Source organism: Nematolebias whitei, chromosome 6, assembly GCF_014905685.2.
Source record: "Nematolebias whitei isolate Nwh7 chromosome 6, NemWhi1, whole genome shotgun sequence".
In the NCBI taxonomy this organism is placed as follows: domain Eukaryota; kingdom Metazoa; phylum Chordata; class Actinopteri; order Cyprinodontiformes; family Rivulidae; genus Nematolebias; species Nematolebias whitei.
Genome location: NC_056503.1, coordinates 22,196,157 through 22,212,651, shown reverse-complemented (window position 1 = coordinate 22,212,651; position 16,495 = coordinate 22,196,157). Strand labels below are relative to the sequence as shown.

Genomic DNA, 16,495 nt, shown 5'->3' with positions numbered 1-16,495 from the left:
TAAAAATGACTTGTGTATATATGTGAATTCTTTAAAACTTATGAAAAATCCCAAAGCTCAAAAATAATTTTCCCTTTTGAACATCGTGCCATAACTGATGTGCTAATTCTACACTTTCCCCTGCATTAACTTTATATTCCTTTTTATCGGGTTTCTTAATGTTTTCTTGACCAACTTTGGTGTAATTCAGTTCAATTCAATTCAAAAATACTTTATTAATCCCAGAGGTAAATTCAGTGTCGTTGTAACTCATCATCCTGGTTTCATTAGAGTTGTTCTAGATGCTGATGGCTGTGGGCCGGAAGAAGAAGAAGCCTCTGACCTAGCTGGGTGGGGGTTAAGGGCCTTGCTCAGGGGCCCAGGGTGGAGGAAATGAGGGTGGTGGCACATTTTGATATTGATGGTACCGGGAGTTGAACATGCGACTTTCCGATCACAGCCCCATCTTCTCTAACCTCTTTGCCACCACTCCCCTAAATATAAATAAATAGATAGAATATATAAATACAATATAATTATAAATAGCCTCTTGTCATATAGTGGATGAAGCAGTTTGTTTTTGACATTCAGAACCAGCTGTTCACATGAACCATCAGCCTATAACTGGTGGTTAACAGGATTTAATTTGTAAACCAGTCAACACCGGCTGCAGCTCTCGTTTTTTTCCTTTTTCCACTGGTCGGCTCCGCTGCGCGACCTGTCAATCAATCCAGTAGGCGTGTCAGCAAATGACCAATCGGTAACCTCAATTTGTCTCGAAGTAAACGCCCCTTACCTGAGGCTGCAGCCTGGACGCTTTACGGTCAGAGGGGTTTGTGAAAAATCACCAGAAAGAAATGGTTAAACGGTGTCAGTGGAGAACAGGCAGTCCAGACACGTGTTACCTTGAGAGTTTAGAGTGTGGGATATAGTTTATTCTTTTTTGTAACATATCATGAGACAGATGCTGATGTTTGGAAGACAACGCCCTTTACTCATCGTCGTTCAGGTCTTTTATAACCGCACAGTGCCACCTACTGGCAATATAAAGCAATTAACTTGTCTCAATACAGTTATACATCACATCTCCCTCTCTGAAGCTTTTTTTGTTTTCATAGTTCATAACAATTTCATAGTTAACTTTTAGCAAAATTCATAAATCACGTTCAGTCCATATAATGTCTTGGCCTTCTAACAGGTCTTCCACAGCGAGTTGTTCTCACAGGACTGTTAGAAGAAATAGTTCTGTCAGTCACTACTGTTGGACTGTGTGGAACAGTCTGGAGTAGAGCTAGATGGTTCGACACTTGGCCGTGTATCTTGCATGTTTCTTGCATCTTGAGGAGGTTCAGTACTTGGCCATGTGTTCTGTGTCTCCTCTTGATAAGAGTACTCTGGTATATTACCAGGTATCCTTGGAAATTCAGTCTCTCTTGTTTTGAGCAGGTGTTTGCAGTTCCTCCTGTACAGTTCTCCAGTTGTAGCTTTAACAACATATGACCTTGGCTGACTGTGTTTTTGTACCACAGTGGCTGGTTCCCATTTACTGCCTTGTCTAATCCCCACTTTATCACCATCTTGGAGAACAGGCAGCATCCTGGTTCCTTGATCAAAGTAGTATTGTTTCTGTCTTTGTTGACTATGTACTAGGCTGCTCCTGACATTTTCATGGAGAGCTGGTTGCAACAATATGTTTGTCACAGGTATTTTTGACTTGAGCCTTCTTCCCATGAGCAGGTGATAATCCAACTCCACACACTGGTGTATTCCTGTATTCAAGGAATGCTAGATATGGGTCACCCCCACTGTCCTGTGCTTTTTTTCAGAAGTTTTTTTTTATTGTCTGAACTGCTCTCTCAGCTTGTCCATTCGACTGAGGGTAAAAAGGACTTGATGTTGAATGTTTAAAACCCCATTCTTTACTAAATTCCCCCATCTCTTGGCTCACCAGCTGTCTGCCATTATCAGAGACTAATTCATCTGGCACACCATGTCGTGCAAACACAGACTTCAGTCCAGTGATGACATGTTTGCTTGTTGTTGCATTCAGTTTGATGATCTCCAGAAACTTTGAAAAATAATCCACACACAGTAGGTACTCTGCACCACTGAAGTGAAATAAGTCAATGCCAATCTTTGCCCATGCTCTTTCAGGCACTGGATGTGACATAAGTGGTTCTTTTTGGTTTTTGTTCTTATGTGTATTACATAAAGCACATTGAGCCACAACCTCTTCTATCTGTTTGCTCATCCCCGGCCAGAACAGAACATCACGGGCTCACTCTTTAAACTTCACCATGCCCATGTGTGACTCGTGGATTTTTCTGAGCATTTCACTTCTCAATCTATGTGGTACTACCAACCTTGAATTCTTGAATATGAGTCCATCATCATATGACAGCTCTTATCTGAAAGTCCAGTATTGTTTGATTTTATCTCGAACCTGTCTCTGTTTATCTGGCCAACCTCTTTCAATGGCATTTGCAACCAGTTTTAACTCGGCATCCTCTTTTGTTCCTTCTTTAAACTCCTGCAACTTTCCATCTGATACAGGGAGTTGTTGACTTACACAATTGACCTCCAGCTCATCATCAAGAAGTTTCTCATGATGCTCATTTAGACATTCTCTGCTCAGAGCATCAGCAATATGTATATTCTTTCCTGATTTATATTTAACTTCAAGATTGTATTTTTGCAGTCTCAAGAGCATTCTTTGTAATATTGCTGGAGCACTAAGGATGGATTTCTTAAATATCACCTCCAGTGGCTTGTGATCAATTTCTACCTGCACACGTCTTCCATATAAATACTGATGGAATTTTTCACAACCATACACAATAGCAAGCATTTCTTTTTCAATCTGAGCATAACGTTTCTGACACTCAGTTAATGCTCTAGAGCCATATGCTACTGGTTGTCCCTCTTGGAGAAGCACGGCTTCTAATCCCTCAGAGCTTGCATCTACTGATAAAATAACTGGCTTGCTGACATCATAGTACTTCAGTACTGGTGTTTGGCTGACGAGAGCTTTAAGTTTATTAAAACTGTTTTGTTGCTTTGGTCCCCAATGCCATTCCACATCTCCTTCCAACTTTCTTAAAGGAGCATTAAAATCTGAAAGGTTGGGGATCAATTTAGAAAGGTATTGCAATAATCCTGTAAACCTCTGAAGAGCAGATTTGTCCTCTGGTGCAGCCATGTTTTGTATAGCTTAACCTTTTCAGGGTCAGGTTTAAGTCCTTTCTCACTGATAACATATCCAATGTAACTAACTCTCAGTTATCCTTATCTTGCACTTACTTTTGTTCAATTTCAAATTGATACTTCTCAGACGGTCTAGCAGTCGTCTCAACCGGTGATCATGCTGCTCTATGCTCTTTCCCCAAACCAGGATGTCATCAATTATATTGACTACACCATCAAGCCCTTCTAAATGTCTGGCTATGCACCTTTGGAACACTTCAGGTGCTGATGATGTACCAAATGGAAGTTTTTTAAATCTATATCTCCCAAATGGAGTATTAAACGTAGTAAAGAATGGGGTTTTAAACGTACACAGTTGAGAACTTTCTTCGTCTAACTGGATTTGCCAAAATCCATGGTTGGCGTCTAAAACTGAAAAAAAATTCGGGCATTTGGCATTTCAGCAACCACTTCTTCAATTGTGCACAGTGGATAATGTTCTCTCTTGATGGCTTTATTCAGGTCCTGTGGGACAATGCAGATCCTTACCTTATTGGGTTTGGTTCGCACAAAAATTAAACGGCGTTTGGAAAACATGTAAAAAGCGAGGGACCGACCCCATCAGCTGATCACAAGTTATAAACAGGAAGTAGCTACCACATGTTCATCTCTACGAAAGTAACTGCAGGTGAATCCTCCATTTTCTGTCATAATTACATTGTATACTTAATGGTTAAATTAAAGGTTAATGCTTAAAAAAATTCCAGAATTGTGCCGCTCAAGGTGGCTGCATGTTGGAGCAGCTCTGTTAATTTCATTCTGAGACTTTGCTTTTGGAAACTTTAATTCCTCTTTTGCTGGATGTAAATCACTTTTTTGGATGGTTGTTTCCTCTGGTATCGGATGCTGTGCAGCTGGAGGGATTTTTACTGAAACTTTTTTTTAGTTTTGGACATTTGTTATGATGCGTAACCATGGCAACAGGGCAGCTTTCTACAACCAACAGCAGCTGAATAACATCTCAAAAGCTCAAATAATATCTCAACTACAGCCCCAAATCTCAATTGAGTTGAAAAGGATGTCCTGTGGACGCATTCTCATCAACCTGCCAACTGTGCTCGAGTGCCTGACCGCTGAGATCCTGGAACTAGCAGGAAACACGGCTTGTGATAGCGGAAGGACGGGATCGTCCCTCGGCACCTACAGTTGACTGTCTGCAGTGACAAGGAGCTCGGCAGGCTGCTGGGAGGAGTGGCTATCGCTCTGGTAGGAGTTCTGCCCGGCATTCGGGTGGTCCTACAGCCCGGGGGAACCGAGAGGCCAGCAGAGTCTGGACGGATCGGACGGCATCTGCAACCAGTTTCTTCGGATCTGCTGTGGGATGGACCTTTACAAGAGATCCTTCCTGCCTACAGCATCAGTATCTATAACATCTCTTAATGAAATGAGGATAACGAGTTACAACAACAAATAATTTCCCTTTGGGATTAATAAAGTATTTTTGAATTGAATTGAGTTAATTCAGGTTAAGTTTATTTGTCATATACAGGTTAACAAAAGGTTAGCAGTACAATAAAATATCCTGATGCATGCTCAATAATCCAGGTAGAAAAATCTAAAAAAGTTAAATCTGGTCCTCTGGACAGAGGACCAGATTTAACTTTTTTAGTACAATAAAATATTCAGGATGAGAAGAACTGATTTGACTCACTAAAACAAACAAAAACCAAACAAGAAATACTAAAGCATTCAATAAGGGTACAAAATAAAGTACCAAAAAGTGAAAAAGTAAATACAATATTTACAAGGTCCTAAAGAAAAACAACATGATAGAATTTAACAGTGCAAGTAGGATGAATTTGTATGAATAAGTATTTCAAGGTAGTAATATAAGCTTAAATTCACATGAAGTATACTGCACATAACTAACAAACTAAACAGATTGTGTGACAGATTATTGTACAGGTAGTGAGTAACGACATGAATTATGATGGTAAGATAGATAAATACATGGTACAGCCACATAATGCATTAGCAATAAAAATATTAGGATCACAAGCTAATATTAGTCTTATTAGTTGTCACAGATGTGGCTTGGTGCAATGTTATTGCCAGTTGTTCAGTGTTATTGATTGAGAGTTTAGAAATCTGACAGTTTATGGATAATAACTGTTCTTTAGTCTTTGAGTCTTTTTTGTACGTGATGGCAGACTCCTGTATCGTCTACCTGAGAGTAGTAGATGGAAGAGTCCTTGTGCTGGGTGGGTGTGGTCCTTAATGATGCTGTGTGCTTTATGCAGAGATCGGCTGTGGTACATGTCCTGGATGGTGTGGAGACTTCTACTAATGATGTCCTCTGCTGTTTGCATCATCCTCTACAGAGCTTTCTGGCTCTGACTGATGCAGTTCATGTACCACCCTGTGACGCAGCCTGTTAGCAGGCTCTCCATGGTGCACCTATAAAAGTTGGTGAGGATGCTGGTGTTCGTACCAAACTTCTTTAGTCTTCTTAGTAAGTAGAGTCTTAAGTAAGGCTTTCTTGACCACAGTGTTTGTATGTAAAGTCCAGGACAGATACTCAGTAATGTGAATGCTGAGGAACTTGAAGCTGCTGACCTGCACTACCTCAGCATTGTTTATGTAGATGGTGGAGTGCTGACCTCCACTGTTTCCTGAAGTCCACTGTCATCTCCTTTGTTTTGCTGACATTAAGAGAGAGGCTATTTTCAATTCAATTCAGTTTATTTATGTAGCACCAATTCACAACAAAGTTGTCTTAGGGCACTTTACAGAAACATTCACATACATAAAAAAGTCAATTAGTAAAGTTCTCTAAGGAATTTTCCTGACACCAGCTGGTCAGTGATTTCACCTTGTCTCTGTAGGCACGCATTGTTGTTGGTGATGAGGCCCAAGATGGTGGTGTCATCAGCATACTTGAGGATGACGTTAGAAAAATGCTTGGGGGTACACTCGTGTAAATAAAGAGTACAAGAGTGGACTGAGGACACAGCCTTGAGGTGTACCGATGCTGAGAACTAGTGTGGAGGAGAGGTGACTGCTGATTTTCACTGCCTGTGGTCTGTTGGTGAGGAAGTCCAGTATCCAGCAGCAGATGGACTTCACCAGGCCCAGTGTGGTGAGCTTGGAAACCAGCTTGGAGGGGATTATGGTGTTGAATGCTGAGCTGTAGTCAACGAAGAGCATTCTCACATAGGTGTTTACCTTCTCCAGATGGTTGAGAGAGGTGCTTAAAGCTAGTTGTGCTTTGTTTTGTGTGTTTTATATGTAGATATATGTGGTAACCTGGCTGCACAAGTTTAGTCTTTGTTAAAACTAAACTGACTTTGCACAAAGTGTTTAATAGATCGTGTATGTAAAACTTACACTCTTACATATTGAATTTCACTGTGAGCTCTTACCCTGTGTTGCTCTGTGGCATGAAAACATCTACTGCAGTAACTACTTCAAGTTATTAGTAGCTTAGAATTATTTTTTGCCTTAATGTTGGTCGATAAGACAGAAATGCCTCATTAAATGCATCAGGTAACACCGTGAGCTTCGCTTCCTCCACCATTACAGCTATCTTGTTTGTTAGTTTGTCTGAGGTTAGCTCACCCTGTGTTACATTTCCTCGTGGGCGAAGCGATCTTACCGTTCATGTAAAATATTTGATAATGTTCTTACAGAAACAATTCCTGAATGTTATTCGTACTGTGTGTCTCTTGACCCAACAAATTGCTAGGATGCATGAGAGAAGTGGAGCGTACTCTATTCAACCAAGGAGAGCTGTTGGTCAGGCTACTTCTTGTTGTGCCATTAACTCTATAATAGTTATTGAATCAATTGTTACTTATGTAGGAAAAACTAAATGTTAAACATAAATAAATAGCTTCCATAAATAGCTTCTGACGCCAATGGTCACCACATTGTTCAAGCCAAGAGCCATTGTCAGCACTAAGGGCTAAAAGCGCCCCTGAAGGGCAGATTCTAGAATCGCCCCTGATGTAAGTTTATAATTACATGATTTTAATAATAATAGGTCGTGATTTGAAGTGGGCCACTCTGAGGTATGAAACTCCAGGGCTGAAAATGAGTCCCACTCCGGCCCTGGCTGCCTCGGACAAGAAACAGTAAAATCCTCCCTCTGCTCCTTTCCGCAGTGTAACTCTCACCCATTTGAATATCTTGCACCAAAACCATTAAGGTTTACTTTCATTCTCTGCTCAATTCCAGACCAGAAAAACACTCATTTCCAAAACTACAAACATTCTGTTCAAATTCCTCAGAGATGGAGGACATTGGCGTACTGCTTGTTCTCATCTTCTGAATTAATTCTGAATCACAGCCTGGCTGTGGGCCCACAGTTGTGTGGATTACCGTATCAATGCTTTAAATTTGCAAATTACATTTCGGTGTTTACTGGAAAATTAGCCTTATACAAATGTACACTGTACCTCACAGGGGTCATGAGAAGAAAATATCAAAATTTAAACTTTTTCTCAAATGCTTGATTTGTTGTGATAAGTTGAACCTTTCAACCAAAGAAAATAAAGTGTGTAAGAGTAACAACAGTCCAGTTGTTTTGCTTTTTAAACTTTATTTGGATTTATCGTATCCTGAACGACTAATATTTTACACTAGCACCTGTCTGAACATTTAAAAGCTACAAAAAGTGTAGGATCTTAAAGACACAAAGCTGGCAGCAGTTAGCCATTTACTTTGTCCAAACATAGGCAAATAATTTATATTCCACGTATTGTTTGATACAAATGTAGTAAGAAACATTATTTTAAATTAATAACTGATCTCCCAATTCATTCAACCTTTATTTACAGTATACAGGTTAATCCCATTGAGCCTCGGGGACTCATGCTAATTCCACGTACAAGTCAATGTAATTCATGATTTATAATTAAACTAACATTAAGTTAGTATTATACTGAAAGTCAGTGGAGACTGTTGTTTAACATTTAGCTTGTTCATAAGTTTTGATATATGTAAACATTTGTAAATTATTACTCCTTCACCTGCTGATTGCTTTTGTTTAATAAAGTTTTATTTTATTTTATAAAAAAAAAGTGAAAACTGGACAATAGGGATCACACAAAAAGTGTCATTCCTCACAAATCAGATTTTTTTCTTTTTTGTTATTAATTCATTAAATAGTTTTATAATTTGTAATTATAAAATATATGTAGGCGTAAGCAGTTTAAATTTTAATAAAGGAAGTAGTATTTTTATTTACATTTTGTTTTTGTTTGTTTTGCCCTTCTGTGTAATTTTGTGACGGTCCCTAAACACCCGCTGTTGTTGTCACGCGCTGTTGCTCAAATGTTAGCTAGCTTGGGATAAGGAACCAGGTCCGTTACAAGCTTTAATTCATCCAGTGAGACATTAGTTCGGAAATGAGAGTGAGGGCATGGTGTGATAGCTCAAATTGATTTGTGTTACTTTGCTGTTCATCGCCATTTTAACGTGACAGCGTCAGAATCGTGTTTTTGAGCTCGGAGGGGAGCAGGCTCCTGCGCATGCGCAGTGCGCGGCTTAAGGCGTCCAGAGGAGTTTGTCCAGAGGGAGCAGCTGTCAGAGAAGTTGTCCTCCTATCAACCAAGTCAATGGAGAAGTCGTCGGTTCTGGGCGTCCGTCTGTCCTCAAAAGAGAAATATTGGCTCATTTGTTGTGTCGCTGCAGTAGTGATAATTGCCTATCAGTTTACAAGGTAAGCTTTTTAATCTAAAACAATAACAAACGTGTGGAAAAAGCCCAGCTTGTTATGGTTTTGCTCACTTTTCACCTACGTCCATGATTATGTTGCTGCTCTCATTCTGTTTTTATTAATTTTTATTTTCAACAAGATTAGCTGAATTATCCGTGAAATTTCACCTGTCTCGGTTGCGTCACCTGTTTGTGAGTTAAGTTTCACCTGGTCAGGCGAAATTCCTGCTGATCAGGTCGGGAATCGGGATCCAGTTGACCTGGTTTGGTTCTGCTGGGTCATAGAAACACTCAGACAAGATGTGTTTCACTGTTTATCTGTTGAAACTAAAGCATGCACGAACTGATCCTGGATCAGCATCAAGGCAGTGATGTGTTTTAATGATTAACAGAATTGACAACAAAACACAAGATAACACATTTTTTTTGCTTTGAGATAAGATATTCTGTAAAAAGTTACTTAAATAAAGCTCAGACATAAAGTGTTAGATGTCACAGTTTAGTAACTTTTGACTTTCCCCCCTCAGGCTCCGACCTCAGGCTGCACAGATGATCCGATCTGGGGGTCTGAGGGCCGACTCGTCTCAGTTCACTTTAGAAGGGAAACCCTTCCGGATCCTGGGGGGCTCGATCCATTACTTCAGAGTCCCCAGAGCCTACTGGGAGGACCGGCTGCTGAAGCTGAAGGCCTGTGGCCTGAATACTGTCACAACGTAAGCTCTGAGTGTGACTCTGTCCAGGTTGAGTGGACCCACCACAGAGTGAAGGTAGTCAGATTTAATCTGACTGTACCAAAACAACTGATTAAGTCTTGTTTTTTTATAAAGTCTAATAAATGGCTGGAACTGTTGCTCACAAAGCTGTTGTGTTTGTCTCTTCAGGTATGTGCCATGGAACCTGCATGAACCTGAGAGAGGGGTGTTTGACTTTCAGGATGAGCTGGATCTGGAGTAAGGACTCAAGTCCTGCAGAGGGCACTGCTGTACTAAAATACATTTTATTGCTCTGTGTTGGTCCTAATTCTTTTCTGAAAGTACTTTGGCTCTTAATACATGTTTGTAATTGATGTAGTTAACCGTGGTTACTCTTTTAGACTCAAGGATGTATGGGTTTCCTAATTGTTATTTTGTTCAACCATGACATGTCACAATGTAATAATAAAACAAATGTATAGTAAAGAAAAGCAAAATGATTTCAAGTGACAATTTAGAGAGTATAACAGTGTTTGTGATCGATCTCTGGCTTTATATTAATTTAACAACAATTCTCTACTCGCGCTTTATTAGCTTTAGTTCTTGTTTTAAATGAACTCGTACAGGTGAGGAGCAGAGCCCACTGGATTGACATGTTTCACGTTTTCTTCAGAGCTTACCTCCGTGTTGCAGCCAACCTGGGTCTGTGGGTGATTCTGCGTCCCGGCCCGTACATCTGTGCTGAGTGGGATTTAGGTGGACTACCCAGGTAAATAAAACCAACAACACAAGACCCAGAAGTAAATGCTGTTTTTATTTGCCTTTTTTAACAAAGTGATGAATAGTTTAGCCTGTGGCTCAGCAACCCCCCAAAATGAGATTGGAAATGGATTGTTTAGTCAGGTAATCTGTTTGTTAGTCTTTGCTGCAGGCTAAAGAGTCAAGTGAATTTCTTTAAGTGCACATTTCAGCAGCCGTGTTCCTGATGGAGAGTAATTTGTTTCAGTGGCCCACCATCGTATTAAGAATAGAGGGCAATGAAACTGACATCATTTAGGCTGACCACTTTTGTTACTCTGATGAAAGTCACTGATGACTTTTAGCGAGATATTTGCAGCGAGCAATAATTAAATGTGACAAGCTCGTATCCCTTAAAGGATGAATTCATTTATTTCTGTAATTAAAATACATTTAGACAGTTAATTGGGTAATTGTTAGCAGGAAAAGGCTGAGGGAAGGTATTTCTGGAAGGGTCTTGTCCTTGGGACTGTGCTTCTTTGATAATTACCAGAATGAGGTGTTTAAAGGGACACGTAGAAGAACACGAGTGATTGTCAAGGTTAAAACCTTAGTCAGGTTTAGACTGGGACTTTTTTTTACTTTGGACATTAAAAGAGTTTACAGCTCAGAGCTTAAAATGATTTATCTGACTTGTTTTAATTTTAAGCTGGCTTCTACAAGATCAGAACATGAAGCTACGAACGACCTACCCAGGATTCACCGATGCTGTCAGCTCCTACTTTGATGAGCTTCTGAAAAGAGTTGCTCCACTTCAGGTATGCTGCATTATCAACAGCTTACAAATAGTTCTTTAGAAAATATATTTTGAAGCTCCCATGTCTTTACAGTATTAGGCAAATTAACAGTTACGATGACAGTATGACAGTACCCTTGTTGTTTCTACAAACACATTTCTGTGTTTTAGCACAGTAATAACAAAGTCTGGGGTTGGGACCACACCATGCATTATGAAACACCAGGTTAAGATACGATACGATATGATACTTTGACAACTATCCAATTCTTTCATCAGCTACATCTGATATGACACAAAACAGTTCAGTCCTTGGCTTGAAACACAACAGTGATGGGACAGATCTGGTTGGCATGCCGTAGACTGAGGAAGTCCTCTGGATGGGGGATGAAATGTTTCTCACTTAAACTGGTCCAAATGACACGATTTAACCTTTTTTAATTATTATTCAGTCCTTAATCAGGAAACAAGGATTTGAGTACAATATGAGCATACAAAATTAACCACATTACAATAAAACACAGCAGAAGATTGATTTAATGTCAGTTATTAGACTAACTTCTAGTACTTAATGAATAATGGCTGCTCACACACAGGTCTTGTTTTAAAAAGACAGCACTTCATTGAAGCCTGACACATTTAGACACAAAGATGAGGTCTAAAGACTGACTGCAGCAGATGTGTTCTGCTGTTTTCCTCTAACTCGGCAGTGAGCAGCTAATACTTTCATAACTATTAATACAATTTGATGAACGTAATCAGGGTGAAGCCTTTTTTAGACGCCCACCGAAGGCGGACGTATTATAGTACAGTCTGTGTTCATTCGTTTGTAAGCTTTCTCTTGTTCCGCCCATAATTTATGATCCAGTCAAGGTAATTTAATTTTGTGTTGAATCTTTATTACGTAGTGTTCCCCCTGCCCCCCACGATTCACAAAAGGAAGAAACGGGTAAAGATAATGGATGGATGTTTCCTGTACCATTATTCAAGGAGGACACCCTGCCCTGTCACCAGAACCGAGCGCCCTGCCTACCAGATCCCCCACGCAGCTCCGCCACTTCTGGACGGGGAGCAGAGATTGTAGCAGCTCAGCTCAAAATCCAAACCGCATCAACAACGCATAATACAAATGTTGTGCTCCTCTTACCCCACGACTCGTTGACACTAACATAGCGCTATGCTAATCCCCCCCCCCCACACACACACACAATGCAAACGTAGCACTTTAATTCTCAACCCCACCCACCCAGTTGATAAATGCCAGCACTTTGGGCGGCTGTGGCTGAGTGGTTAGAGCAGTTGTCCTCCAATGCAAGAGTTGGAGGTTCGAATCCACCAGCAGTCACATGCTGAAGTGTCTCTGGGCAAGACACTGAACTCCTCATAGCCTCTGATGTGTGTCCCATCAGTGTATGAATGTGATCTAAATCACTGATTAGTCTCTTTAGAATGATTTGTTCAAATAGCTTTGTATAGATCTAGTAGAGTGCTGTATGAATGGGTAAATGAGGACACAGATTGTGGTGTAAAGCGCTTTGAGTGTCCTGAGAAGATAGAAAGGCGCTGTATAAGTACAGTCCATTTACCATTTACTAATGTAGCACTACGCTAACCAACCAACACCCCGTCCCCCTTCGAAAACCACGAGACGAGCTCCCTCCCAAGGCAAGTAACCTATGGGAAACACTGCTCTGGTTTTGTTGAATATTTCCTTGGTTGTAACTTCTCATCCTGAGCAGCAGAGTCCAGTTTCACTCACTGACACAAGAGATTGTCTTCATGCTCATGTTGGTCTTTTCCTCATTGTTCCATCACTGCACCCTGTATTCACTGGTTAACTGGTCATCAATAACTTCACGCAGACTCTCTCACTGGTACATTTTCATCTTTAAATCACTTCTTGGTCTGCTACCATCAAACATCTCCTCCTACATGTCTCTGCATGAGTGCAGCTACAGCGTGCGCTCTCAGGACATCATTACCTGCAGTGTTCCCTCAGTGAGGACTGAACTAGGCAAAAGAACCTTCTTCTACTCCGCTCCTGTTTCCTGGAATATCTTGCAAAATGATCTGAAGCTCTCGACCTTGACCTCTCTAAGTGGCTTTAAACAGCTGCTAAGTTCTTGGCAGAAACCAGTGCAGATATGTTCTTGTTTTTAGTATTTTACATCGCCTTATAATATAGCTGGTTATGTTTAATTTTTATATAATTTCTTCTATTTACTTTTCATTTTATATGCTTTTATAGGATTGTTTATAGTGGTCTGTACCTCATTTCTGTTCTTTGTTTAAAACAGGTCTCTCTTTATAAATGAGTCCTCGTGGCTCAATGTGACTAATCTGTATAAATAAAGGTTGAATGGATGTTCCCGTCTGAATGGACATTTGAAGTTTTTTTTTTCATTTTCATTTAGCCTTTATTTATACAAGTAGTCTCATTGAGCCACGAGAACTCATTTTCAAGAGAGACCTGTTTAGGGAGCACAGGGTGGGGGTTAAGGGCCTTGCTCATGGGCCCAGAGTGGGGCGAATGAGGGTGGAGGCAAGTGTGGGTGTTTCACCTACCCCACCCACAATTTTGATGTTGTCGGGAACGGTGAGTGAACCAGCAATCTTCGGATCACAGGCCCACCTCTCTAACCTCTGCGCCACCACTCCCCTAGAAGTGTTCTTTCTAGAGGATAACAGAGGTATTCAAAGTGAGTAAATGGGATTTAAAGAAGGAGCTGAGTAAACAGAAGTGTTTTTTGGTAAATGAGGCTGTCGTGGGAAAAAAGATATTCCCCAAATGATCAGGTGTAGATCTTCATTATATTTGTTTTCAAAGGTTTGGGGAACAGTCATCAATCACAGAAGATCAATGCGTTTACAATTTCAATATTATCAATGCTTTCACCTGTCTGTGGTTCTGACTCGTTCTGAGCTTCCTGTTGTAAAACTTTAGTTGATAGAATCCCCCGGGCACCAGTCTACTCATCCTCCCCTCTTCGCTCAATCGAGCTGTTATCAAAATCCCAGCTGCACACAGAGAAACGTCAGGGGGTCTGTTGTGTATAGGGACAAGGATCATGGAACATTGTAATCTCATTCACAATAACAGTGAAGGAGCACTGTGAACTTCTAAATACAAAGCCACACACAGACCCGCAGACGCATCAAGACTGACTACATCACTTTACAGATTTAGTATGAAATCTTGCAGAGTAAGTTTAATGAAAAGTTTATATTTTTATATGTAGGAACAAACAATCTGGTCTTATTATGTGAAACAAAAGTGCAGACATTTTCTTTACTTGTTGTTACTGCATCATCTGTTAAGCAGTTTTCTGGCCTGTAGTGGATGTGTGAATATTTTTAGTATTGTGTCAAACTGTTCAAGTCCAATCTTTTTTCTCCTCCTGCTCAGTGTGTGCTAGGGGTTGAACGACTACATAATTTTTAAACTCGACATTAATATAATAAAACTCGAGTAGAACTCGAGTACGTGATGACATCATAGGATCTAAAGATACAAAAATTAATAAAAAAACCCCGCAAAAAAAGTCATTATTTACAAAAAAAGACCAACAAAACATTAGGAGCATATATTATGCTCCTACCATTTATCATACAGCAAATAAGTCACAGGAAAAACTAAACTATTAGTTTTTATTATTAAGCTGCAAAAGTGAAAGAAACGTGCAGCACGTCAAAAACAAAACTAAAAACAGTGGGAGGGTCGACCACCCTGCACCACCGCCAGCTGTGGTGCGCATTAGGTTTAGTTGTAGAGATTAATATGTTTATAGGTTTTTTTATAGGTTTAGAGATTCATATTTTTTGCTTTTTGTTTGTGAAACAAGGGCAGAGGAAGCTGGTTCTGGTTCGGTGGATTGGACCCGGTGTTACACCATATTCTGTGACCTGCAACAGTGCATGCAACACCGCCCCCTACGGTCACAATATACGATGGTTACAGAACATGGTGTAACACCGGTTCGCAACGAGCTCCAAACAGTCAGGAAGTTGATTCATTTTCAGTTTTCTTACGAACCGGAAGATTCATCTTCAGTGAAATATTTCCACACTACTGATGCATTTCTACCTGTTTGCCAAGACTGGGTCTGCTCCACTCCATCTCTCTGCTTGGAGGAATCCATTTTGCAACCCCCACCTGGTGCGGATCACGTGACACTTGATGCAATGACATAACGGCGACGTAATGACGTCATCACAAATACTCGACATGAAATTAAAAAACTCGATAGATGTCCTAGGAATCGATGTGTAGATTAATCGAGTAGTCTGTTAAAGCCCTAGTGTGTGCATATGTGTTTTTATTTCAAAGTGTAACTAAATGTTAGATGCCGTGAAGTTATTAACACAGCCTTCATCTACTGTGTCCTGTTTTTATATGCAGTACTCCCATGGAGGTCCCATCATAGCAGTCCAAGTAGAGAATGAATATGGCGTCTATGCTACAGATGACATGTATGTGCCTTTCATCAAAGAGGTAGGAAGTGTTGTTTTACAGATCAGAATATTAAATTAAGTCCAACTTAAATAAATAAAACTTTATTATGATCTCAGTTCTGCTATTTTGTTTCATTTTCTTCTTAATCCTGTTTTATCCAGTCGTTGTTGTCCAGGGGAATCACAGAGCTTCTTTTGACCTCGGATGACAAAAAAGGGCTGCAGGTTCGAGGGGTGACAGGAGGTACATTCAGTGCATGGTGTGTGTGCACTGACACACACACACTTAGTTTGTGTGTTGTCTTTATGCACAATGGCAAAAGGTATGACCAGCTAGCGGCCCATGTAGCTGCAGTTTAGACCTAGTTTGTTGCCCCTGAAAGTTGCTCTTTTAGCACGGCTCTGATGCAGAAAACAAGACTTTTTGATGTATTTTCCTTGATACATTTAGGATTTTAACTTGCATGCATCAGTAACTGAGGTTATAAAGCCACTGTAACAGTTTATATACTGTATTTACACTACTATTATGCTGCTATTACAGGTATTTCACTTATGTTGCTTTTACACTATTACACTGCAGTTACATTGCATTTATACTGTTATTACACTATTATATGGTTATTACTCAACTGGAGGACAGGGGTTTGCAGGAACATGAGACAATTTAACCAACCATTAACAAAGAAACTGTATTTGGTAGTAGTCTTGTACACAAAATTAGAAAACACTAAACAGCAGCTCAAACCCATATGAGGAGACATATGTAGAGGCATCTAATGGGTTGGTTTTGTTTGTGGAAGAACAAAGCTGTGAACAATCTTTGATCTACATTCAGCACCAGTCCTGAGCCTACACAGGAGCTGTTGTCAAAAAAGTCTTTAAAACTTACAGAATATGATCAGAGAGTTTTGTTGTGAAATTTCTCCATTTTTAT

The 16,495-nt window shown here is 40.1% G+C and overlaps 1 protein-coding gene across 1 annotated transcript in view; it reads left to right on the top strand.

Moving 5' to 3' along the window:
- Window positions 1-8,780: 8,780 nt before the first annotated feature.
- Window positions 8,781-16,495, top strand: part of LOC119411179 (beta-galactosidase-1-like protein 2) — a 38,840-nt gene continuing 31,125 nt past the window's right edge. Inside the window, exons 1-7 of the mRNA XM_037678106.1 lie at window positions 8,781-8,884; window positions 9,408-9,593; window positions 9,762-9,830; window positions 10,246-10,341; window positions 11,020-11,128; window positions 15,506-15,598; window positions 15,721-15,802. Coding sequence (XP_037534034.1) covers window positions 8,781-8,884; window positions 9,408-9,593; window positions 9,762-9,830; window positions 10,246-10,341; window positions 11,020-11,128; window positions 15,506-15,598; window positions 15,721-15,802 — 739 coding nt within the window. The remainder of the gene's footprint in view (window positions 8,885-9,407; window positions 9,594-9,761; window positions 9,831-10,245; window positions 10,342-11,019; window positions 11,129-15,505; window positions 15,599-15,720; window positions 15,803-16,495) is intronic.